Source organism: Gallus gallus, chromosome 1, assembly GCF_016699485.2.
Source record: "Gallus gallus isolate bGalGal1 chromosome 1, bGalGal1.mat.broiler.GRCg7b, whole genome shotgun sequence".
NCBI classification, from domain to species: Eukaryota; Metazoa; Chordata; class Aves; order Galliformes; family Phasianidae; genus Gallus; species Gallus gallus.
In genome coordinates this window covers 65997123-66023373 of record NC_052532.1, presented here as the reverse complement: position 1 = coordinate 66023373, position 26251 = coordinate 65997123, and the positions used below count along the sequence as shown (strand labels likewise).

The 26251-nt window shown below is 38.4% G+C and overlaps 1 protein-coding gene across 25 annotated transcripts in view; it reads right to left on the bottom strand.

The window, feature by feature from the left end:
- SOX5 (SRY-box 5) overlaps nt 1–26251 on the bottom strand; it is a 641599-nt gene that overhangs the window by 206972 nt on the left and 408376 nt on the right. For 23 of the 25 annotated variants that reach the window (NM_001397975.1, NM_001397977.1, XM_046939364.1 and 20 more), the window contains one exon: nt 14862–15072. In NM_001397975.1, the coding sequence (NP_001384904.1) occupies nt 14862–15072 (211 nt within the window). Of the gene's footprint in view, nt 1–14861; nt 15073–23527; nt 23575–24586; nt 24636–26251 lie in introns of those variants that run through there. The other 2 variants (XM_040697270.1, XM_040697271.2) reach the window with 2 other exon arrangements.

The window sequence follows — 26251 nt, the reverse complement described above, 5'->3', positions numbered from 1 at the left end:
AAGCAAACACCAAATGAAGAAGTAGCACTGGTAGAAATAGCAGTGGAAATCCTAATGATGATGATGTCACGAAAGCATCATCACTATCTACTGCTTTTATTCTTATTTCATTCTTATAAATCTTAAAAAATCTGTCCACATTTCTAAACCATTAATTCCCACTAATACTAATAGAAAATATATATATATATTGCTTTTTTAAGGGTTTTTCAAAGTTTTCAGTCTACTGGGCATGCGATGATAATTGCTGTTCTGTTCTGCTTAATGATAGAGTCCTTTCCCCACACAAAATAAGAAGCAGTTTCTTCTCCGCTTTTTATTTCTTTACACAACTCAGAGGATCAAAGAAGATAATTACAAACAATGCCTGAAGAATGGCTCAGTTAATGTTAATTTATACAACAAACTAATTACTACCAAATGGTAAAAAAATCACATGTGGAAGTTCCTGTCTCCCACGCACACAACTAAACCAGCAGCCATCTGTCTCAGCCTGGGAGCTCTCAGTGACAACTGAGGAAAGAAAGGCAAAGGATGGATCCAGATACACTAGCTGCTGCTTCTCACACAATATCATGGCATTTAAACACCAGGCTCTGCGTGGTGAACTTCACAGTGGCATTTTTTTTTTTCCCTTTCATTTATAAAACAAACAAACAAAACACGGGCATCTATAACTACTTTTCTATCTATATTCTATCTCAATGCCAAGAATTTAACATCAAGTCTAAAATATACCTATCTATCTACCTCCCTCCTGGCAATTTCTGTACAATACTCTTTAAAAAATTCTTAATGTACTGCCTATCAGTAGCATGAGGTGAGACAGTCTTTGAATTTGCTAGCAGTCTGATAGACATCATGATAGAAAAATGTGCTTTTTTTTTTTTTCCTTTGTTTCAACATTTTCTCACCACCTGAGAAAGCAATTTTCTCCAAAACCCTGACAAATCAAAGCCAGTACAATTGTTAAACACCTTTATGGGATGCTCATTAAAAACTGACAGGGAGAAACTAGCTGGGGACAAATCCTGAAGCATTTGTTCAGCTTAAAATCTCATTGAATTTAATGTGAGTGTTACTTTATTGAGGACTTCAATACCAGATCCTTTATACGAACAAGTACCTTGGCAGTTTGACTGTTAATTATTCTCTGATTAGCTTGCACCTAGTGAAACAAACTAAACGCAGTATTATTCTCTAAGCCCTGTGTATAAGGAATCTCAACTCCAATATTCTCCTCTCCCTGTGAGATCAGAACTCCAACAGTCATCAAAGAAAGCACTGCGCACGAAGAGGAACAAAATATCACAGTTTAGATTCACAGTACTGACTTCCAAGGAGAATTTTTTTCGCTAACAAGAAAAACTTACAAATCTGTGTAAGTTTGAACACAAGGTAAAATTCTTGTACTGGGGAATGGCATCTTATTTAGACAAGGGCCCGCACTGCTTATGTGAATCCCACACCAATGCCAGAGTGCCACCATATGATTTCATTAGAAAGAAATGAGGCAGGATAAGGTAAAGATTAAAGATCTTTCAGTAAAGATTAAATGTCTCTGAATTCGTGTTTCTGAACATTTCTCTTTTGAGGAAGAAAGGATATGTTTCAGATGGCCTGAAATGACCACAGAGGAGGAACAAGTGTCACAGCAATTTAAAACAAGGTCCTTGCAATCTCATATTCATGAAGTAACACGGTCATTATTTCTACATGGCAATAACAATTTTGGCAGTTTAAATGAAGCAAACAAGAAGGGATCACAAGAGAATCTACATAACGAAACAATGCCTAATTATTCTTCATTCACAGACCTTCTCTGAATTATGACATACAAAAACGTACAGGGGAATGATTCTTGCACACAGCCAAGAAGGTAAAATTTTGCACAACAAAATGTATTCACTGATGTGAAGGAGGATGAAGCAGTTTTCCTGTTGCTCAGTCCTGTTTCACTTGATCTTTCCTCTGCTGTTACATCATCAAGAGCTGTTTTCTACAAATGGAAGCCTAGAATGCTTTGTAAGGATTTTACCCAGTTTCACAGTGTTTTCACTTTTATTTTAGGTGTATGTTATCACTAGCTAGTGTTAGTGTATACAAACAACTGGACTTCACTGAAACAAGTAAACTATGAAAGCTCTCAACAAGGAGTTGGCATGTGAAATGAACCTCTGAGTACTGTATGACTGAGTGGGATGAGACAAAAAAAAAGGGTCACTCACTATAGTGCATGTTGCCAAAAACCCTGGATCTGTAGGGTCGCTTCAGATTCTTGCAGTCCTTGTTCTGTGACCCACATCAGGCCTCTTCCCTCCTCCTTCACCCCAAGTAGCCTCAAGCAGCTCTCACAGCCAAAAGTCTGCCTCTAATTTTAGTTCCTACTCCTGGCACATGTGGTGTCCTAGATCACTGAAAGCCTTGAATTAATACACTAAGACCCAGTATTAAGCTAAAGAACTGACAGCTTTATGGGATATACTCAGCCTGTGAGGAAGGATACCTGGGACTGCCTAAACAACCACAATGTTCTCTTCTAGAGGGAACAAAATTTTGAAAATAATAATAGTGAATCTGAATAATGACAGTGAGTTTGAAAATCATAAGTGAGTCAAACAGACCCTCATTCACTGTCCTAAGATTAATTTGATTCCAAGAGCGCATCCTAAGGAAAAGTCTGAATAATACTAACAACCTCTGGTAAAGAACTATACTGAAAAGCTTCCAAAAGTTGCCTTCCTCTCCTTCCTTTCCCCAGACTGATGCCTGTTTACTCAAATACAGGAAGCATCTTCCTTATTCTCCTCTTGCAGCTTTTTCACCTGTTTTTATGTCTACTAAAAGAGCTGAAGCAGATGAATTAAAACATGGTCATACACTGCATCTCATTTGCTCCAGACAAAACTTAGGGTTGTAATAGTTGGCAGATTTAGTCTGGTTTCTGGTGAACATTCATAATGCTCACTACAAGGAAATCAATTGTTAGCAAAGATGTGAGAAACCAAGGATGAAATGGAACTGGCAAGTGAACTCTCTCCCTAGCACTTCCATTGCAGTTTGTTCCACACTATATTTACGGCATAAGGCCAGGACAAAACCAACAACCAACAGAAAGAATTTAAATTAGAAAAGTTGGGAAAATTTTGCCGTCTGATAAGCACCTCTAATTTTGTTGTTTATTCATCATCTGTAGGCTTACAATATTTTAAAATATGTAACAATCCACTGTGCACTGTACTCCCCCTTTCAGGAATTGGTCTACCAGCAAAATACTGGTAAAAAATGGTGACATACTAATATGATCAGCACCTCAAAAGGACCGCATTGCTTTCCAGCAGGAAGACTGGGTTATAGCCTAATACCCTTCATCATGTGTATTACTCATCTTCCAATTTTATGGTTAGCTATAGAATGATTCCCAGTGACAGATTCTTAATTCCTCTGAACTCAGATAAGATTGGCTTGGCCAAACTTGCAAAAGAAAAATGCATTTTGCCTGGATGTACATCCCATACTCTGAAGCTTCACAGGAGCTGTGAATCAATTAGATGACATAGCAAGAGGAAATGCACAAAAAAAGACTTAAAATAAAATAATCTTCAGTGAAATGTCTCCATATTTAGTTAAACAGCGATGCTGATTAAGGCTGTACATGAGCTCAGTGTGGAATCCAGAACTGTTGCAGCTGAAGATCATTAGCAAAAGACTGCTGTCCTCTAGTTTCATCTTCATATATTAATTTCACATAGAAGGAAAAGGAACTATTTGGAAATACATTGCTTTATTTAAGCCTAGTTTATAGACATCTCAGCAAAAATACATTAACATGCTTTACACTTTGCAACAAGACAGTGATCTTATAGGATTTGTGTGAATACCCAGTGATGAGTAGAGCTGAAAACAGTTTTTCTGCTTAGTTGTTGACGTCTTTCCTTCCCCCCCCCCTCCTTTGGTGCCTGACTCTGTGGGGGATAAGATGCTCAGTTACTGAAATGTGATGTGTGTTGCAGGAAAAACAGGAAAAAGAAAAGGTTTAGCAAGAACAAAAGATCAAGGATGCATACAAAACTGAGAGGCTTTTTCTTCTTGATCTTTGTCTCTAGTCTATTTATTTACCCTGAGATTGTGTGGCCTAATCTATAGCACAAAGCTAATGTAGCATTCCAAACTGTGCTGGAAAAACAGGACACTTGGATAACCACTTCCAAGTTAGGAGAGACACTTTCCTTTCTGATAAATTACTTGGACACCAGTAGTAGTAACTTTGGAGCTTTAGGGCTTTAGCTGTGATCACTCTTGCAGGGAAGTGGAATAACTGTTTTTTTGTTTTTTTGAGGTGGGAACAAAATTTCCCCTTGTGCACATGGGCTGGGTTTTTGAAACTGCACTTGACAGAGAGATTTAGAAAGGGCTTATGTATAATGGCCAAGTAGCATGTCCTGCACACAAGCAATTGCTTATGATTACAGGCATGGATGAAAACACTGTCGAAACTTCAGATTCTCTTTTTGTTGTCGGCTTCCATGCCTCTATTATTTTTTCAGAGATTCAATAATTTAATTAACTACAGCTAATAGGCTCAACTCAACAACTGAGGCTCATACACAACCCTGCGTGTTGCTGGGTATGAACATGTATTCTGAATTGCTATTTCTGTTGAACAGGGAGTATCAGGCTTTCCCAAAGGCCTGTGGATCTCCTTTCCCGCTCTGTAGAAGGCAGTACTTCATGTACCTCCAAAAGGTAAGTCTGGGTGCTAAGTCCATCATGCACTGTATTACTTGGATACAAGCATCTCACCATCTAAGAAATGTAAGTTTGTAGTAATTCATGACCGTATAGACTTTGTTATTGTTACCTTTCTTCATGTCTCTTAATGAGGCTCTCCCAGAACAAGCACAATCCCTGCCAGTTTAGGAATAAAAACACAGTTCATGCCGGGTTCTTTACAAATCCTGTATTGTGTCAAATGTTGCCTTCTTCAAGCTTTTGCTGTATTCAGCAGAAGTTGTGAACTCATATTTGAGAGCAAAACTTGCCCCACTGTATTTTGAAGAGTCTCTTAATTCTCCCATATGCAGAAGCAAATCAAGATGAGATTCCTCTCAAGCACAACAAACCCAAAACACAAACCATCCTGCTCGCAATGGGCAAACCAGGAATTCAACTTCAGTCATGTGGTTCTCTCTTCCTCCCCCTGACTTACAATGGTAGAAAGGTGGAAAGGGCAGTGAGAGCAGTAGGCCACAGGACAGGGCCTGCATGGGGTCAGTTGGAGAGGAAACCTGAAGAGCTTCCAAAGATGTGTGCTTTCCCTCTTTCCCAGCATTAGGGCTGAGCTATGCAGGGGCACATCAAATGCCTGCTCTGTTTGCTTTGAAATTAAACATTTTCCCCAAAGTTGACCATTCTCCCCCTATACACACCAATTCTTTCTAGCACAAACTTCAGAGCAGCTTGTCCTCTGCAAGGGGTGCAGCAACCCCGTGCTGCTATCTGTCTGTTGGAGGCCCTTTTGTCCTGGGGAGGTGTGTGAAGAGGAGGGGGAGGAAGAAAGCAGGTGGACCTCTGCAGTGATCACAAACGGTTGGGGTGGGAAGCAGGGCGAGAAAAAGGGAACGAGAGATAGAGATAGATTAGAGGATAACAAAACTGGAGAGGAAGATAAACAGAGCCAAAAAGAAAAATGTCCTTTGTTCAGTTAAATAGCTTTCTGCTCCCAAGCCCTTGGCATGACTAATGCCACGCTGTGGTGTGTAAACCTCTTGGGCACATAACACAAACAAAGCATAACTCGGCCTGAACAAACAAAGGCCCAAGCAACAGTGATTGAATTCATCTTAAAACAACAAATCAATTCTTCCCTATTAATGCCCTAAATACCAGCGTAGGAGCACTGTCCTGTTGTAATAAACAGCCATGTGTTCAATTACCGTCTGTTTTCCCAACTACTGCTCTCTTCAGTAATTACACCATGCAATGCATTCTACATTGACATTATATTAATGTGCTGGGAGGAGAGATCTTAAATACGAATTAAATCAAGGCTAAACATTTCAGAGTCGCACAAGTGCTAACAGGGCATTCTGCAGAAGAAAGCACAGACCCATTTTTTTTGTTCATTCCCTTTTTACCTTCATCCCCTGACTAAATCAATAAATAAAACGAGAGCTTGAAAGAACTCTGTTGCCCCAAAGGGTGCCACAGAAAACCTTTCATAAGCTCTGAACGTCTACTTCACCCATACAAGCTCAGCGATCAGTAAGCAGTGTTTCACAACTATCAACCTACGTCATATTAGCGTTACAGCAGTAAAAAAATCCTTCAACAATAGACAGGTGACAACAAAACAACGCCAGAGAAACAAAAGCAGAAAACTTTCTGTGCTGAGACAAATGCAGAAGAATAGAAGTTTCAGAAAAGGTTTCTTACCCTTTTGCAGAACTGTCAAACAACTTCTATTGACTACCGAACAGCACACAGCAAACAGACCAAACAAAAGGTATGATGAAAGACGTATTTACTTGTACAGGGCTCCTTTCCCCCACCTCAACCTTTCTTTCCATTTCATCTACACCCACACTGCAAGGTTTGCATTGTGTTGTTAAATAACCAATAGCAACCCAGATGAAACAGTGGAAGGGTTTCTATGATGCTGTCAAGCACCAGACAGATGCTTGGCAGTGTCAATATGGTTCTTTACATTTGGGCTGTGCCAAGATTTGAAATGAAAAATAAAATAGGAATAATAGTATTACTTGAAAAAAGAGAAAGATGGCAACGAGTTAGTGCACAGGTGTGCAAAAAAATTTTTAAATCAATGGAGTACCATCCTACCTGCTGGGTTTTACTTCAACAATTTGAACTGTTGTGGAAACAGATAGATAAAGCTTTGCTTTTTGCCCGTGTCTTGGATTGCAACAATTTTAATAGAAAGCAAAATCAAATTCTGGGGGTGTAACGACTGCAGATTTCTAAGCCCTCTAGAATTTACCCATAGGTTCTGCTGTAAAGGCATGCCAAGTTATGTCTAGCATATGAAGTATGATAAACTTCCAAAATCTGTTTCAAAGTAAAATGCCCTAGGAGATGCTGCAGAACTTTTCTGACAGAGGCTTTCAGAAGACATGGAAATTCGCACATTTGGAGGAAATCAAATTTTGAAAGCTTTTCTGACTAAAAGATTACAGTTTACCCTCAAGACCATAATGTATAACATTCAGATGCATTTATGTGCTTTTATAACAACTGCTCATTTGTTCTCCTTAGGTTATCAGATACAAAACCACCCCCCAAAATCTTTCCAGGCTGTAAAAGTCATTCTCACTCGACTGGTATTTTCTTTTGTTTCAGCTGCCCAAGCAAATCAAAGGAAAAGCTGTTTCCACCTGACCCAAAATGTTTTATTTAATCCTAATTGAAATGTTTTCATTTCTCTTTCTGATTAATCATCTTAAACATCTAAAAACAAAAAATATCATTTCCAATGAAACATTTTGTCTAAAAATGTTGACCGTTCCAACTTTTCTAAAATTTTTGGCTAAAATTAACTTGTTGAGTTGCTAAATGGTACCAGCTCTTGATTACTATATAATACATTTGGTTGTTGTTTTTTTTTTTACCCCACCTCCCCTTTAGCCTGAATGCTTCTTGAGGTTTTACATTACAGCAAAGGAATCATACACACACAGCACGTTTTCTCCTCGAGCAACACAGAAACCACAATACAATGAAACTGTAGGAGAAGAAAAGATAATGAGTGGAGCTCTATCTTTGCAGCACAGCTTATTTACTGCATGGGAGACATGCATATTTGTGCAAAAGTGGCAGCACTCAAACCACCTTACAAACACTGATGTTAAGTAGACGTATAACTAATAAAAGTAACCAAGGGCTTCAAACTTCGGAGTGTTTTTACAAGGCTACTTCATTAGCTAAACAAGCAAGTGGGAGTTGCTGCGAATGCTGCTCCTTGCTGTACTAGAGGCTTTCCCTTGCTTCTGGTAAACAGAAGACATGAGACAGCCGTGTGAACAGCTCATGGCACAGACTGCCATCTGAAGCCAGGCAGCCCATACGATCACTCATCTTAATCAGCTTCAATAAGCCAACCCACACGCTGGCCACCGCTCGCAGCCGCTCCCTCCCTCATCACTCTCACATCATTTGGCCACATTTTCTGCTTTCTCCCCACACCACACTGTTAAGCCAGCACATCAGGAGCCCTCCAGGTCTCCGTCCTTTGGGCGCAGGTGGTGGGAGAAGCCTGAAGTGAGCTCTCCAGTACCTCTAGTGCCGGCCGTGCCTCCTCCACGAGCAGCTCTTATTAAAAAAAAAGACCAAGTATCCACTAGAACAAAACCAAGCAGGCCTATTTAATTAGGGCAAGCGCTCGAGATCCACTTCTTCATGTTAAACCACACAGTCACACAAGCCTGGGAGGTCTGATTAATTTTAATATGCACGGTTGTGACAAGCGCCTCGGGGGTAAGAGAGGGAAAAAAATCCCACAAACCCCGCTAGCTCAACAAATAGGTTTCAGCTAAATGCTGTGCATGTTGCCCAGATTAGGATGTTACTATTCAGTAAGGGCTTGAACCCTTAATATGGGGGACAAGAGCCCTGAGAAACAGGTGGCTCACTCTTCATTCCCAAATAAATGACATCCCCAAAGCTGTGGCACAGAGGCAGACAGAGCCGGCACAATCCCTCATGTATATTTGTATATTACCCAACTGGGTCAGAGGTGTCTCCTGCAGTGATCCACGGACTGTATGAAGCTCAGAAAGTTAATGGCTTTTCCAGTGATGGGGAAAAAAAAAAGAAAGAAAGAAAGAAAAGAGAGAGAAGGCAGACTGCAGACTGATCTAGCTGGAATACAACGGGTACAAAAGGCAAATCAAAATGAAGTGGGGGTAAGATTGGTAGCGAGCTTTGAAAACACCCACTGAAATGAATAAGGACTATTGAAGAGTCTGCCTGACTGGGGGAGTGAGGGGCAAACAGGAGCCCACATCGTCACTGTGGTCTTAGTGAACCACTTATATGCTACACTATAGAATTCGGGAAGTGAGAGAAAAAGCATTTTGCTTTGGCTGCTGCTTGTCTAATATCTGGAGTGAATGCACCCTGGAAAAAAATTTTAATTACAGAGGCCCATCAGAGCAGACTTTCATTCTAAAGCAAGACAGGGAGAGGGACTGCATCTTGTCTCCAAAAGCATAAGTTCCCTGCATCTCGCTTGACTATAATGCTTTCTTCTATGTTTAAGATGCTGTATCAGCATCTCAGGCACCTTTCTGAAAAGAGAAAAGGAAAATCCAAAAGCTACAAGCCTTTGAGGATGTAAGCATGAGAGACTTGGAAGAAATTCTGAGCAGATTTTGAAAACGTCCACAGAAAGACACTATGACAATCAGGCTAAAATATCAGGAAGGAAAACACTTAAAAACTGAAGGTGATAAATGAACAAACTTCACGTTGAGCAAATAAGAGCTGGCAGGACTTCAAACTACGCTACCTCTGTTCCAGAGTTAAAGCATTTGTTAATAAAGGTTCAAGGCATCACAGCATTTAAGAGTGCAATTTCTTTGCATAGGCCTATTTCACAAACGTCTTCTTTTTTTTAATATATATATATCAGAAGTATATGAATGCACATTTCCATATGGCAGTGTCTTTGAAAGAAATGCATGGAAGTTTAATGCTGGCACACTCTTCAAGATAAGACATATTTTCTGGTGACAGACTGCGTAGATGAACATGGAACCACAATGGATGCACTTGAAACATCCTTCCACAGCAGCGGGAGTGTATGAGCAAAACTTTAAAGTACTCAACTGAAAATTATCCTTGTTCGTCCTTCAGTAAAGCAGCATTACAAAGCCTCTTTGACGTGTACTTTGTCAAAGGGACAGTGAAGAACCAAATGACAGAGACTCAGACCTCAACCAATAAGAGTATCCTGAGGCTTTTCCCCTGGATCTGTTCACTTTATTTCTTCCCATCTCACCAGACATGATTTAAAAACAGGAGTCTGCATTTCAAAGGACTCTCTTCTTGCGTCCATTAATGGTCTGCTCAGGAATTTATGGCTTAAGAAGAGGGAGACCTCTTGATTTCTTTACAAGATATAGTGATTAAAAGTTTGATACCATTAGGAGATATTCTGGGATCTTATTTCAGCTAGAAAATTTGAATTCAACATGGCTCACTTTCATAGACCACAGAACTGCTTAAACAACAGCCATTTAAATTACCGCAGGAACAGGTGTTGTGATTTATAATGTAAACTTAAACATCAAACACAAATTGACTTTGGAGGATGCTCAGAAGACAAAAATCATGCCCAAGAGATCTTTCTTATCACTTTCTTTCAACAAAATAATTACTTATAGTATTACAGTATACTACTATAGATGAGGCTCTAATATTCACACAGCCTGTTGAAGCCCTGCAAACACATATACTATCTGCTTTCTAAACACTTGAGATTAATTGTTCCTGCTCAGAAGACCTAAGGACTAGCAGATGGAAATTCTGGAGTAGGAACAATATTAAACACTATATATACATAATTCTTGTGTGTGAGTGTTGATATAAATATTTACTTATAAATATATACTTTACATGTATGTCTGTGCATATGTATTTATAGAAAAAAATCAAAGTATTCATTTAAACAGCAAAACAGAATTGTCAGAGATTCTTATTATGGAAGAATGAGCCATACAGATGAATGAATGCACACACTCATATGTACAATTTCTGTGGTCAAGCAGATGTCCACATGAGCCCTTTCATCCAGAATTCCTCCATATTCTGTACAATAATATGGATCTTGCTTCAGAAGACACAGCTCAGGCATTTGAAAGACAAACAGACAGATAAATAACCTGTTGAAAACACTTTGAACAAAACTGAAAAAGACAACTGATTTTTAATTAAAAGTTTAGACAGAAAGAGCCAGTGAGCACTCCTAAAAATAGGAGACAGCTTACTTGTTTGCCTATTTTTTTTTTATCCGGAAACCAAGTCATACATTTAGAGCACAGGCTACACAGATTTCAGAGATTTAATTTTCCAGAAGCACAGGCCATGAATTAAAATACAGCTATCCAATCCCATTAATAGTGCAAGAAGAAGCTAAGTGGCTGCTTTGGTCTTTGCTTTCATGAACTTGTGTCAAGCTCAGTGACTTCAAAGAGATTTCCATTTCATTTCTACAAATGAAGAGAACAGACAGACAGAGAGTCTCTGCCATCCTCTGATGCCTTAAGAAAACAGAAGAAAAACATGCCTGTATCTCATTCGCCTAATGATTTTAGCTGCAAAAGGAATCCCATGGTCGGCAGACGACCCTCAGGGCAAGGGCTTGAGGTCTGTCACAGTATATAAGGCTTCTCCAAACCCACTCCATTATCTTCATTATTGTATACCAGGAATAAAAGGGGACTGACTCCTCTTCTGAAGTTCAAGTTAGAAAGGACAGAATGTTTCATTTAAAATAACATTGTGTGACTTCAGTAATAGGTTTATGCCTTTGGGGGCCTAAATACTAAAGCTGCATATAAGGATTTTCTGCAGAATTTGAGAGAAGAAAAATGAATGCTGTATTAGCAATGAGTAAAATTCCACAAGTTTTAGATTCACTGAAACACTCCATGCCTGTGTGTCAGTATGACTCATTGTCAATCACGTACTTTCATAAAGCAGAAGTAAAATGGCAAGTTTACAGGAAAAAAAAAAAAAAAAAAAGGAGCATGGGGCTTAAGAGCTAAGCATAAATCCCTATGAAAACCAAAACCATACACACATGCAAGGAAGAAAAGGAAGTGACAAGCTTTCGGAAAGTTCTTAGGAATTAGTAGGTAGCATGGCTTCCTACAGGGAACATAACCCTAGGGCTTATAGACAACAAAACAACAGGGAAACCACTTATTCGAACAGTGATGCTTCCCTTCTCAATGCACATGCGGGCTCATGTGTGTACTCATATATGTGCATGCCTACATGTGCATGTTTCAAAACACTGTAAAAACCCTCATCATTTATTGACAAAATGTATTAAGTGTTAACTCTCGAACAAACCTAATTTAATAAAACCATTTGCTTTACGTTAATAAAGTTTATTGAAACAGTCAGACCTGAATCAATATCTCACTCGTCCTCAAAAGACACTTAAGAAAAGAGAAGTCCTTCCACTAATTGATGGGAGGTTTGGATCAAGACCTAAAGCTATCTACCCAGCGCTTTTTTTTTTCAGTTTTGAAGAAACAGTCCATTTGAAAGAATGCTTCAAAAGCACATTTCCCACAGTAATTCAGAAGTCAATTTCAAACAATAAAAACAGAGCAAACACAGACCATTGTACAAATTAAATAATATATAAACTTCTGAGTACTTCCATAGAGGAATGGGAATCTGGCTCTTATCTGGTCTTCGAAAGATCCATGGGAAATTGATTTAATTAAATCTCAGTTGCTGGTGTAAACGTTCTGTTTTCTTCCCAAAGAGAAATAAAGTATTGTATTATTGTTGTTGATGTAATACAGCAAAGCTTAACCAACATTTTTGGTCTTATCCTACAAAGCCTCACAAACAAGCAAGACTAAAAATTATTACTGAAATACACATTTTGAATTGTTACCTGTGTGTACTACCAAAGATAGCTGCTTGTACCTTACCTTATTCAAAGGGAAATTCACTAATGTGCTAATCACCTGACCAGCAAACAATGATGACTGACATCTGTACTATAGCAGTATACGAAGAAGACATGAGAACAAGTAGAGATGAACGGGAGCTCAAATAGAAAAATCACTGTACTTGTAGTAGTACATAATTGTTTTAGGGAAAGAGACTCCTATCAGTGGAGATATGAGAGTCTCTTAAGAACAGTCTTGCCATCTGTACCCAGAAGTATATATTTTTTAATTAGCCACTCTGAAAACAATCATGTTGACTGAAGAGAAGGGGGAGGGAGACTTGTCAAAATGATGTATTTGTCCCTCACCACCTTTCAATGCTCTTATGCAAGTCTAATTTTCTTCCTAGCCAGCTCACCTCTCTGGCCTCCTTTTGTTTCATGTTCCGCTTCCCATTCTCTTCTAACTTCTGAACTTTTGTTAGTTCTCTTTTAAGGAGAAAGCGAAAAAAACCAACAACCTTTCCTATTCATTTCTTTCCTGGATGGAGAGTAAGTAGACATGAATATGGCACCCTCATAATGATTTAACTAGGGCTTAATGAAATTTTCATCACAACCTGCTGTTCATTTTAATGGCCTTTGAAAGACAATAGAACAATGGCCAGGGGGAAGAAAAGATTTTCTGTTGCATGCATTTACAAAGCCCAACATTTGGTTGCTCCCCCTCCCCTCTCTTCCAATCTCTTCACAAAGCTGTAGATCTTTTGTTTGTACTGTATATTTTCATTTTAGCAGAGCTGAGATAATGCACAAGCTCTGTAACCATTCTCATGGCTGTCTGTGGCCTTTCCTCAATGGAGGCTGTGCAGCTGGTACAACCTCGTACTCAACACAGAAGCCTCTGCCCCTTCCTCTCTCAAATAGAAGCCTGGTCTCCTTTTCCCTCTCTATACTATATTCAGAACTTTTCTAATCAAAAGCACAAGACAGGTCATGGCAGCGGCCATGAAGTCAGCATAAACTCAAAATGAAATGCTATCATTATATGCAATATTCAAAAAAAAAAAAAAAAAAATGCTCAAAGACTTCGTTTCCCAGCAGAGCCATACTGTGTGTTCCAGTCAAGAAGAGATTAATTTACAATCCTGTCATGCTCACGTATGTCAGTGTGTGGCAATCTTATTTTCACTCCAGTACACAGGTTTTCCTAAAATTTTCTTGTAGGTGCTGTCAATTCATACTTAAACACTGAGGTGGCTTTGAGGGCCATGCTTTTAAACATTTGAAATACATTTCTACAACAAGACAGGCAGGTGTGAATGAAAACTAATTGTTATTATTGTGCATTAGGGAATAAGGCTCAGCGAGTTCACAGAACGCCAACTGGTCTACAGACTCTTGGGAATTCAGCTGTAAATACGCATGCTAGATACTTATGGAGAATGCAGTGAGAACCTCGCCATCCAGTCAGGGGTTTGATTCTACCCCAAAAGGACAGGAACTGAAAATCTTATTTAAAGTTGTTCTGTAGCTTCTCAGAGATAAGATGTTGAGTCTTAGTCTCAGTCCACAGAGTACAAATGGATTAAAATTGACCGGACTTCCAAAAAGAAACAGATTCTCAAGAGGTGACTCCTATATGCCTGGGTTGAAACTTGCTGGCCGGAAGCAACACAGAGAAAACCTGTGCTGTGCTTGTTTGTACTGTACCCTGCACTACAGATAAATAGAGAATGACATGATGCAGAAATTCCAAATTTAACTTCTTACCTTTCAAATAATGACATGCCTACCAGATGATTTCACACATACACTCACACACAGAAGACATTGTTGATAACACTGTTTTTGCTCTAAAAATGGTGGTGGGGGGGGGGAGTGATGTAAATGACCCCCAAACTGTTAAAATTAAAATGTTCATTGTACCCATATTGAGGAGGTTAACAGGATACTGTGTCTATTGCATCTGTGACAAAAAGACCGTATGTCAGACAAAGCTTTCCATTTGGGAAAAGCTAAATATATTAGCTACAATGGGATACAGTTAAAATTTATCTCTAATGTAGACAAGAACTATGAGTTCTTTATTTCAATTTTGCTAGCAAGAAAAAGTAAATGGAGCAGAAAATAGGAAGATTAAAAAGTGTACATATCCAAAGAATCTGGAGAAAACAAAACAGAAAATTTTGGCCAGTTTCCCAGGCCTTACCTTCTGGTTCATTTTTGATGAGCTCTTCCATTTTTCTTTGCTTAAGGGTGTCTACAACATCCGCTAGGCTCCCTTTGCGCCTTTCAGGGGTTCCCAGGGCTGTGCTGGACAATGATTCTCCACTCTGACGCCCACCTTCTTCTGCCTTCAAGGGTGAGGTAGATGAGTTGTGCGGGGCAAATGAAGACATCGCTTTATTGCCATCAACTTCCTGAAAGAAGAGAAAAATGAGATGAAACATTTCTTTCTTTTCTTAAGAAAAGATAAAAAAAAAAAAGATGGAAAGAAAGAACAATCCTTTGTTCTTTGAGTTCATTGCTGTTTGTTCTTCTGTTGAAACCTTTAAAAAAGCATGCAATGCTTCAAAAACACCCAGAACAAAGCCTATCCATAAAGCATAAACCAAGATTACAGGCTGAAGTGAACAAAGATCAGCTTGCAAGAGAGAAACATAAAATACAGTTTTTTCCTAATTGACAAGAAGTGTTGTACTCGTAGGTTTCCTAATAACAATGATATTGATTACCTTTAATTGTTTGTTCTTTTACAGCTTTCTTTGGAAAAAAATCTTCAATTCTTACAAGGACCATTAATTTCCTGACTTTATAAAGTACTTAATGCCATGATGGCTAGCTGCTGTAAGAAATGAAACAGTAATCAAATATTAAATGCCCTTCATTGTATGATTTATTTTAACACACAGTTCAAGTAGTTCTCCTATCTCTAAGGGATGAAGCAATTGTTTTCTGTCTTCTGATTTGCTATTTCCCTCTTTCTTCTTACACCTTCATTTCTTGTAGAGACAATATTTTTCACAAAGGTGGCCCTAATGACTCGCACTGGCGGCACAGTGACAAAACTCTACGGCTTCCCAGAATATACACACAATCCTCCTCACGTGAGAGTCCACAGAGGTCTACTCATTAATTTTAATGGAAACCAAAACTGATTCCAGATCTTCAAGCTCGCCTTCATTAACGTGAGAGCGTCCCCCTCCACACCTCCTCCAACAAGAAGTAATGTTCTCTGCCCATATTCCTTTTCCCTTTTATCTCTCATATCCTTTTGTACACATTTCTAAAACTCTTTTTTTTCCTCTGCTAACATATGCCATCTATCTTGCAAAACTTAGGCCAATGTCTCTAAACAAAGCTCGCTGCATAACATAACACTGCAAACATTAACAGATTTTATTTTGATCAGATTCTCAAGACTTTTGTTTTTTTCATTATTTTATCTTATTTCCTTACACCTTTGCATTCCAGATGTTTAATTAATATTATTTCTGAAAAAGTCATTGGATCATCTCATGATCCGAATTACAGAGTTGGTTGAAAGCGTCTTAATAATTTTCACATTGCTTTTATTTTACAGAGTACGAAGGAGAAACATTTTCCATTTTTAGTGGTTTGCGTTACATTTTCATCGTTTTGTTTTTTTCCTGACTAATTTTTATTATCTCTTGTTTCCTAAGCCTCAATATCCCAGCCAAAATAAATAAATAAATAAACGAGGCTTTTCATGACTGGAACATAAATTGCTCAAAGAAGATCTCAATAAAATTTGAATAAAGCAACATGAAATATATAAACAATGCATTTGTTTTTCAAAGATTACTTCATTTTGACAAAAAGATTACTGCTGGTTAAGAATGGCAAAAAGATTACCGCTGGTTAAGAAAACTTTTAGTGCAAACAATTTTGAGCAGCTTGAATGTGTTATACTAGTGAATAAATTCCCTAACAGAATCGGATTTAGCTGAGATTACAATCTGGGCCATCATATGCCCCAAAAGCCAAACCCAGTGATGTTAATGAGAGACTTTCTACTGACGTCAATGAGCTTTTGACCAGGCCCCCAAAAATTTTCCAACTCAACAGAAATGCTCTTCTTTTACTTGAAATTCCCTCCATTTTTGTCATGCAATCGAAACATTATTAGTTGTTAACAGTGAATGTCAAAAGTGAGTCGTAGTTTAATGTTGGTGGTGGTGTTGTTTTAACATATAAACCGGAGGAAACAATATTTCTTAATACTGGTCTAGATGAGCAAAATAGTGCCCTTGAGGATCCGTTCAGACTTTATCTAACATTCAAACCTATATTCACCAAGCAATACTTTTTTTTCCTACAAACAATGCCAAAAGAGGAAATATCCTGAAAGCTGCTTTCTGGTTCATGCTTCAGAGACAGATAAGCCAAATACCATCATTAGTTACAGTTCTTAAATCCACCTATAACATCAATTATTTATAGAAAAAAAATATAGTTCCTTATGTTCCCAGCTATTGGCTTCCAGAACGGGCACCAAAGACCCACACTTGTGCTTCTCTATATGTCACACATTGGACACGAACACAAAGAAATTATAACAGCTGCCCACATCTCAGAAATTATCACTTTGGTTTCTATGCACATTTTGTGTACAGGTAAGTGTTTTCATATGCAGAAATATATTCTGTATATATGACAAGTTTGCTACAAGGGAAGAAAGATAAGTACATAAGATCTGGGGGGACAAGCAACTTAATAGAAAGTGATTTTTGAACTCTGAAACTGCTTGGCTTTGAAATGGACCCCGTGAGCACTTTTAGAATCTCTAAAAATTTGCTGTCTCCATTCTGAGGAAGAGGAATCGTGCAGGCTAAGGACAGAAGTGCAGTCCGTGAGTACACTCAGCTTCTAGTTCTTTAAAATGTTCTCTGCAACCATGTGAAAAGTCACTTTTGTTTCTGCAGTTCACTTTCCTACCTGTGAAATAGGCACAAAGCAACTATTTCCTTATATAGCAAAGGTCTTGGAATCACAAACTCAAAGCATTTACATAGAATCACCATTAAGAAGACTCTATAGCTGGACAGATAGGAAAGGGAAGTGCTCTCCACACTTCTTAGAAGATAAATTATATATTCAACAGTATATCTAAGTAGTCAACTCCAAAGCAAATTATTTCCCTAGACTGCTGTTATGTGCGCATGTATGCAGTGCCTGCGTATCACATATGTGGGCTATTTATACACTTGTGAGATTTAACATACACTCCACTTAATCAAAACATATACAGTAGGGGAACAGCTGCAATCACATCTCAGTGGGCTAAATTACAGTACACCAGTGAATTATTCATTCAAGAAGATCTGTAGCAATCACACATTCATTGCGTGATTTGCAATCTAAGAGGAATCCTCTCCTTTCCTTAGCAGGGGATGAGTGTGCACGTCAGCTACTGGTGGTGATGAGAGTCCAACATGTATACTCCAGCATATCAGCTCAAGAATGTGCCTTCCCCACTTGTCCATGGTTCTTTTATTGTCATTCAGAACAACCATCTGCAATGCTCAGCTATTTTCTTAGCTTTCACTTTACATCCCCTTGGTTCATATTGATCTTTCTTAAGTCACTACTGGAGGTAGTGAAAAAGAAATTTCAGTGATTCTGTACTTTAACAACACAAAAACAAAAAACAGACAAACAAAGAAAAAAAAAACCGAAACAACCCAACAAAACAGTATACTTCCAAATAAAACTTACTCATCTTATGGTTATATAAAGCTAAAAAAACTTTTAGCAAGGAAACTCCTCTGAAATGAAGGACACGAGTTTAACCATCCCCCTGAAAACACCCAGAGAAGTCCATAAATGGCAGGAAAGCTATCCCAGCAACAGCCTAACCTTTATCCCCTAGAACGAAGGTCCCCCTAACAAGTGAGATTTAACAGGTTCCTTTTTTGATAGAACAAATTTACACAACTCTTTTTTAGTTACCTGAGAGGAAAGCAACAACGCTGTAACAAATGGTATTAAAGAACCTAAGTATCTACTAGTGGCATGTTAAAGCAAAGTCCATAAAGCCACACAAAGCTCTCCAGCTCAGTCACCAAAAGGGGGAAAAAGCCTATCACTCTTCCCGAAGCACAGCCTCCCTCAGCTGCAACCATTTCACCTGTTCAAGTGTGATTACACTGCAGCCTCTGGCTCCGTTAATCCCAGAGTGGTTTGATGCAGTCAGCAGCTGCTCCATGGATAGGGATGGTTGCTCATTTATGCTGCAAATTTCTTTGCTAATGCAAGCTGGCACTACATGTCCCAAAACCCTGCCCTGGGACTATACTCACCCACACCTGATGCTGTTGCTTCTTGGTTTTCCCAGCTTGGGATGGCTGACCGACCTAGAGAGATCCTGCTGGCTGAGACAACCCAGTACCTTCTTTCCCCACAATAACAAAAAGGACCAGAGCACGCTTTCTGTCTTCTGCTTCCCTCTCAAGCTAGAACCCACAGGAAGACTTGCTCAGTTGCAAGAGAGTTGCCGCTGTATCGTCAAACAGCTTTCCACCTATGAAGGAAATAACTCTTCCAAGGTTTAATGATAAAACAGGCTTCTGCCCTTTCGGGATGAGGTCAATAATCTTCCTTTGTTAATCTTGAGCAAGCTTTACTTAATCTAGCCCCCTTGTCACCTTTGTGATTGACAGGAAAAGTCATGTCACTGGACAATGGACTTATCCTCACTGAGCAATATCTTTTTTAAAGATTACACAATGTTACCCTTGCTCTCATAAAAAGTGCAAACATTTTGCTGTTAAAGGATCCTATTCATTCCAACTGTATCTTTCAGATTTTCTCTGGGCCCAGCAGAGACCAATTCCAACTCTAAAAAGGGACAGCAAAATGCCTAATGAAAAGAAATAGGTTGTTCTTAGTGAGATTTCCAAAGCATCACTTAGTGCTCCAAATTGATCTCAGCTTCTCCATCCCATCTAGACAAGCACTTTATTGCTGTCTGCAATTACACTCAAACCAACTGTGATTCTGTGACACTAAATTTTTGTCCCAAACCAACCAATATTCGAAGCAGAAGACAACCCTAAACTAAGTCTGAAACTGTTAATTATCACCATATGGTATGCAAGGAGACAGCATCTGCAGCAAAAAAAAAAAAAAAAAAAAAAAAGAAAGAAAAGAAAAAAGAAAAAAAGTATGAGAATCAGGCTGTTGGCTTTGCAGCCAAGAACACCTGGAATAAAATACTTGAGTCTTTAAAACTAACACTGATATTGTCTGATTTTAAGAAGCCTGTGATCCCAGAAGCTACCCAACAGGTTCTTTTTTCAAAGCTGGAATTTTGCCCAATCTTTGCTCTTTTGTAATGTGTAAAGAAGACATGAAAGCTTTTTTTTTTTTTTTTTTTTTGCTCTGCTTTTTACATTACAGTTTTATAGTCTCCATAGTGACCAGAAAGCTGATAAGAGTGTGACATAAGACAATCAAAAACCAGAATGCTTCACACTTTTGAAAACAAATGATTCTTAAGCAGATTAGTTCTACTTGCTATTTATTTTTATTTGTTTTAGTTAATAGATAATAATTCCCTAAAAGCTTATATTAAAGATCTAGCAATGTAACTACTTCAGGTGAAAATCTGAAAGCTATAAAACACTCCTAGCACCCACAGGAGGTCCACCAGTAATTAAGAGAAAAACAAGACTTGACATTTCCAGTGTTTTTTAAAAGACACAAAACACACATACAATATTCACAATGCAAGAATGATCTTTTATTTTCTCTTACCCTTCTATTTAGGATTTTTGCCTTAATTAATGTAATTAACTTTAGCGGCACAAGTACCATCAGCCTTCAATGGGAATCATATCTCTAAATCACTTAAGTGATTTAGAAAATTCTCCCCTCCTGTGTTCTGTGCCATAGGGGCTGTTGTGCAGACATTATCATAATCCTATGTGGTTTGTGGTGGCTGGCAACCTGGCACCTTCAGGAAGATGAAACATATGTTCCTCAAGGCATCCCAGTGGACACAGTTCTTTGTACACTGTAGAACTTCTATGCTTCTACCTTACATTTAAATAGGTCTTGTGTCTATTTGTTTACTTCATAGAGCAAAGTTGCTCATCAGTGATTGAAAAGAACGATCCCCAAGGAAGTGTAAAAGAAACAATGGAGAATATGGAGAGGAAGAGGAGACAGTATGTAAAAGGGCACAGACATTGAAACAACAATAACAAAAAAAAAACCCAACAGAAAAAACCCAGGAGGAGATAAATACACGATTAGGAACTAAGAACTGACAAGAGCACAATCTGAGGAGGGATAAAAGAGATGTTAAAAGGTGTCACATAATCAAACCTAGAAAGACGTACATCCTCAGGCTCTGGTTCTGCAATCAGAGCCATGCAAACTGATAGCTACTCTTACGCAGGTGTTTTCTTTTTTTTTCCTAGGACAGAGATTTTAATGAGGAGGAACTGAAATGTAATGGCGAGTGCAGAAGTTGATGAATGGGACTGAAGAGTCAGCTGAAGAGGTCATCATGGCAGAGAAGTATGCATTCTACCTGAATCAGGGAGACTGAACACACTAAACAGAGACACATATTTTTTCTTTTGAGTCTGATCATGTTGGAGTCCAATGAAATACACTCAAGTTAAATTTTGTTTTGGTTTTACTACTAGGGTGCATTTGAGTCTCCAAGTTTTGTATTTTGGAAGTATTATCAATCACCAGACTTACAAAAGCCTGGTTCTACCCAGATCTTCATTTAAAAAGGTAATGGCTTGGTACCACACCTCCCTTCCCCACCCCACCAATGATTACTACCTCTTGGTGGTAATCTCTCAGGTGGTATTTATTTGACGTCATGTTCTGTATCTAATTAATGACCTCTTTTTGATGAGGCAGGAGATATCCCGCAGAGGTTTTAGTGAGAAGACTAACAGGTATTTCCAGCATGTGACATCTATGAACCTCACTGAAAATGAGTTGAAGCTCAAAAAGACCATCTCCTCTACAGACTCTGCCATATCACATATTTTCTTTTCTCCTACCATTTTCCTCCACATGTGGAACTGAGACAATAATATATATTTCCTGCAGATTAGGACAGTTTCTACAATTGAGGCAAAAAGCCTAGAGATTATTGTGCAAAAGCCTCATAGCAGATGTATTTTCACTTTTAGTGATACAGTAATTATTCAGATCTTACATTACTCTGCAGTGCACTGCAGCCAATCAACTGATACCGGAAACTGGGAGCTCTCATGTATCAAGCAGCACCCCACAGTAACCAACGTTAAGGCTGAAACACTTCAATTTTTTTAACCAAATTTCATGACACTCAGATAGCTGTCATAACCGTAGGAGCAAGGGGAAATTTCAAGCACTTCCAAGGTTTGGAGATGAGCCGTTAGAAACTGATTGGCTGCATTCATACAGAGGAAAAACTTTTAATTTGTTCTGCATTGATTTCTAACTTCATCCTCTGTTATATACAGCACATAGGAGCAGATTTTTCAAGGACTTTCAGTATCGAAAGAAACAAGGAGGTGCTGAAGAGAATTTTTGAAAATGTATAACAATATATGTTCAATTAATTCCCACTGATTTCATTAAAGGTCTCTGAAAACAAAAGACTTGGAACCAGCAGAGTGTGACTGGCTGACCCTCTGCACATCTTCAACATACCACTATCAGGTTATCTGCAGCACAGAGCACAATCTGATAAACAGTACTTTAAGACAAACATTTCTTCTGCTTTTGCAGATCTTCATTCCAGCCCATCCCCAGTTATACATCAGAAGTTCAGTATTTTTCACTGTGTATCCCACCAGTTCTACTCAATTTATTGCAAATCAAAGAATGGTAACCAAACTGTGTAAGTCTGAAGTTTAAAAAAAAAAACACAAATACATCAGAAAATGTTATGAGGTAAATTTTAGAGCCTTTTTACGCTGGCTATCTAACAGTTCATTTACTTATTTTGTGCTTTAGATTTTGGGGTTTTTTTAGCCCACCTCTTACAATGAAGCATTCCTTATATCCAATAGCTCTACAAATCTTTCTACAGACTGAAGGTATTAAGAATAGTAAAATATTAACAATCACTTTGTATTGGGTAAACGTGGTTAGCGACATAATTCCTGACACATCCTCAAGACCAGATCTCTCTTACCACTTCTTCCTCCAGCAAAATCCATTTTAAGAATGTAACACAGGATTACATCTATTTGCTCTCAAAATACTTAACAAACAAAAGTGGTATTTTGAGAACTCCTAATATGTTAGCTATAACCTGCAAAAACAAAGAACATGTTGTACTATGATGGCCTTGTTATCTTCTTGCTAGTAATCTTTATGCTTAAAAAATAATAAATAAAATTCTGTAAAAGCACTTTTAAGACTTTTATGATCTCTTCCCTGGGGGACTAAAGATCACCCTTAAGACCTTGCTAAACAAAAAATAAGACTACTTATCGAAACAGCTTGGTAGAATCTTCAGCATACATTAAATCCTTTTAATAGCTTGGAAATCATGCTGTATAAAACAATTATCTCTGTAAAAATCCACGCTTACTAGGAATACAACAATTCCATTTTTCGAAGTGCTAGAAAAACTACACTGAGCGTCAACAACAATTTCATCACCTGCTTTCTTACTATGAAACAAACTCATTGTCTGTGCCACCTCCTTCAAATAATGGGACCATCTGAATAGTACTTAGTAATAAAATAAAACAAATGTAATAGCTAGCACTGACTTGGTGGGTGTCTCCAACTATCTGTCTTTCATACAGTGATTCACCACAATCTACAGCTAGGAAATGGATGCAAGATCATCTCATCTGTTCTCTGATAGCCCACAGAGAATCGTACCAAGCAGCTGTATTTCACCTCGTTCCTCGGTGGGGGCGGCGGAGAGAAGAAGGGAGTGAAGAACTCTGCTCACACACCACTTACAGTTTGGTCAAAACTGGGTCCTCTGTGTTGAGAACAATTTGGAAGATGGCACTTGGGCTAGTAAAATGCCTCAAACAGACAGTGAGGTTTCCCATTCTCACTATTAAGACTGTACACAGTTTAAAAAACAAACAAACCAGAAACACTCTCACTACTCTCAAACACTGCCTCATGTTTGCTTCCTTTCACCCCAACTCTTCTTGCACAGCTGCTTCTTCCAGTGCTGTGGTCTGTTTCTTTTCTCTGTTAGAGCCATATCCTCCATATGCCTCAGGTAGCATAGTTTTACTTTCCTATTACTAGCCCATATTTAGCCCTCCTGTCAGACTTTCCTCACAGATCAGTTCCTACCACTCTTTAATCATTTGTTGCTTGCATCTGAAATACCTCCAATTTGCTGACTTCTGCAATGTGGCTAGAAATGAACACAACATTTCACAAGTAATCTTAGCACAGTTACAAGGAGAACAATTACTTCCTTGTTGCTGCCTTTTTTTGTTGCCTTGCTGCACTATAAGCTCATACCTAATTTTTTTTTTTAAACACACACAAATCTTTTTCAGCATTACTGTTTTCCGAGTGCCTTAGTCCCATTGATTATCTGTGTTTTGGATTGCTTTATCCGGCTCTATCAGTTTGTAATATTACATTTGAATATTTCTTGCCATGCAGTTCTCCCCTTGATTTCTTTGATATTATGGCTCTACTCTCCCTGGTGCACCACTGGAAATTTTAACGAGTGTCTTATACTTCACTTGTTCAAACTTCTAGAATAACGTATCTGTTTCTCCATCTTTCTAAAATGCTGTTATAGGTGTTCACTGCCCTGTGTATACCACACCCAGAACTAGCAAGCTTCCAGCAGGCAAAGGACTACCACAAGTACAATACCTCCGGCTACCTCAGAATAATGCAAGAGACAGATGTTGCTAGAGAACCAGGAGGCTAAGGTGAGGTAAATTGTACAAAGGATACCTGCACAGAATATGCTATCCTAGGAACTTTTCTCAATTCTACAGAAGGAACTCTGATGACATCTGTGATTGTGACTTCACAGATATTCATCTTTTTCTGACATTCGGCATATCTGCCTCTTTCTAGTAGCAAAATAAAACTATTTACAACATAATTCTACCTGCCTCCCAGCAACTTACTGCATTACTATGTTTTTCTTTTTATAGTTACTTCCCCTGTTTTAGTTAATGAAACAACACTGACATCAAGACTAACTGGAAGATTCAAATGAGACGCATGAAGCATCCTATGAAGGAAGCCTCTTCCAACGCATACACACTTGCAGCCTGAATTTCATGCCATTTCCAATAATCAACTCTTTTGGATTACTTGTTCTTTATACTTTAGAAGACCTTTACCTACACATTTAGTATCAGGACTTTTGCATATATCCAACATAAAGGGCAGGTGTGTGACTAAATCGCCTATGGTTTTCAAATAATCACGTTCTGCTCTACATATTTCTATTTCTACATCTATTTATTTATTTCTATTATGTATTGTTCTCTTGCTTGTCAAACCATTACAATTTGACTTAGAGCATCTTAACTATCAAAATCAACTTCTCCACAGACATTAATATCACACTAGCTCTTTACCTGAAAGCAATCTTGTATAAGTTGCCATATTCTAGAAGGACCAGAAACAATTATCAACATCAAATAGCTACTTGAGAAGCAGCCCCACTGTCTCCACTGGAGTTAACTGCAGCATAAGACACCACATGTAGAATATAAATTTTCAAAATCAGTTTTATTGGTTCAGAAATATGTATGTCCTGCTCATTTATGTTTTGAAATGCACAACACCCAGCAGATGACTCATGGATCTGCTTCTATGCGAGGTCTCCACTAACTTACCTGCTTTTTCTAGACCAATTACTTCCTGTCTTCTGCTTATTCTTATAAAATTCTTGTTAAGTAATGGCTACAGAAACAATAATTTATGGACTTTTCCAGGGAATAACCATTTTCATCCTCTTCACTAATTATTAAAAGATTTATTTTCTCTCCTGCACTTATTTCACCTACTGTTGTCTTTATAAATTGATTCTCTTTCTATCAGTGACTGTTCCACAATTTTAGTGAAACAGAATTTGGGATTCTGATACAAACCAAAATAATTTTCTTGGCTTTGGAAGGAAGATTGAACAAGAAATAAGACAGACAGACAGACAGGAAGGAAGAAAGGAAGGGAGGAATTCTGTGTTGATAAAACAGAATAAAAACCATCACAGAAACTCTTTTCCACAGAATATGCTTCAGAGGTGAAACCAATCTTATTTGATTCTTATGCACTTCCAAGAGAAGATAGTGTTTGATCAGAGAATGCCACATATATCAGAGTAATTAATAAAAATTAATGACAGAAGTCAATTCACATAGCATTGATACATAGCAGCATGTATCAGAGCTACTCCAAAAACTATCAGTTAATCCCCATAATGCATCTTTGTGATATTACATGCAGGGCAAATTTGGAAGTGACGTGAACTGACTTGCCAGGTTCCAAAACAAGCCAATGGCAGAGCACATTCAGCATCTAAAGGTTCCCACATACCAGTTCCCTGTTCACTCTTCTGGCTCTTAGTATACCTCAAACGTCAATACCATGTCCTGTGCAGGG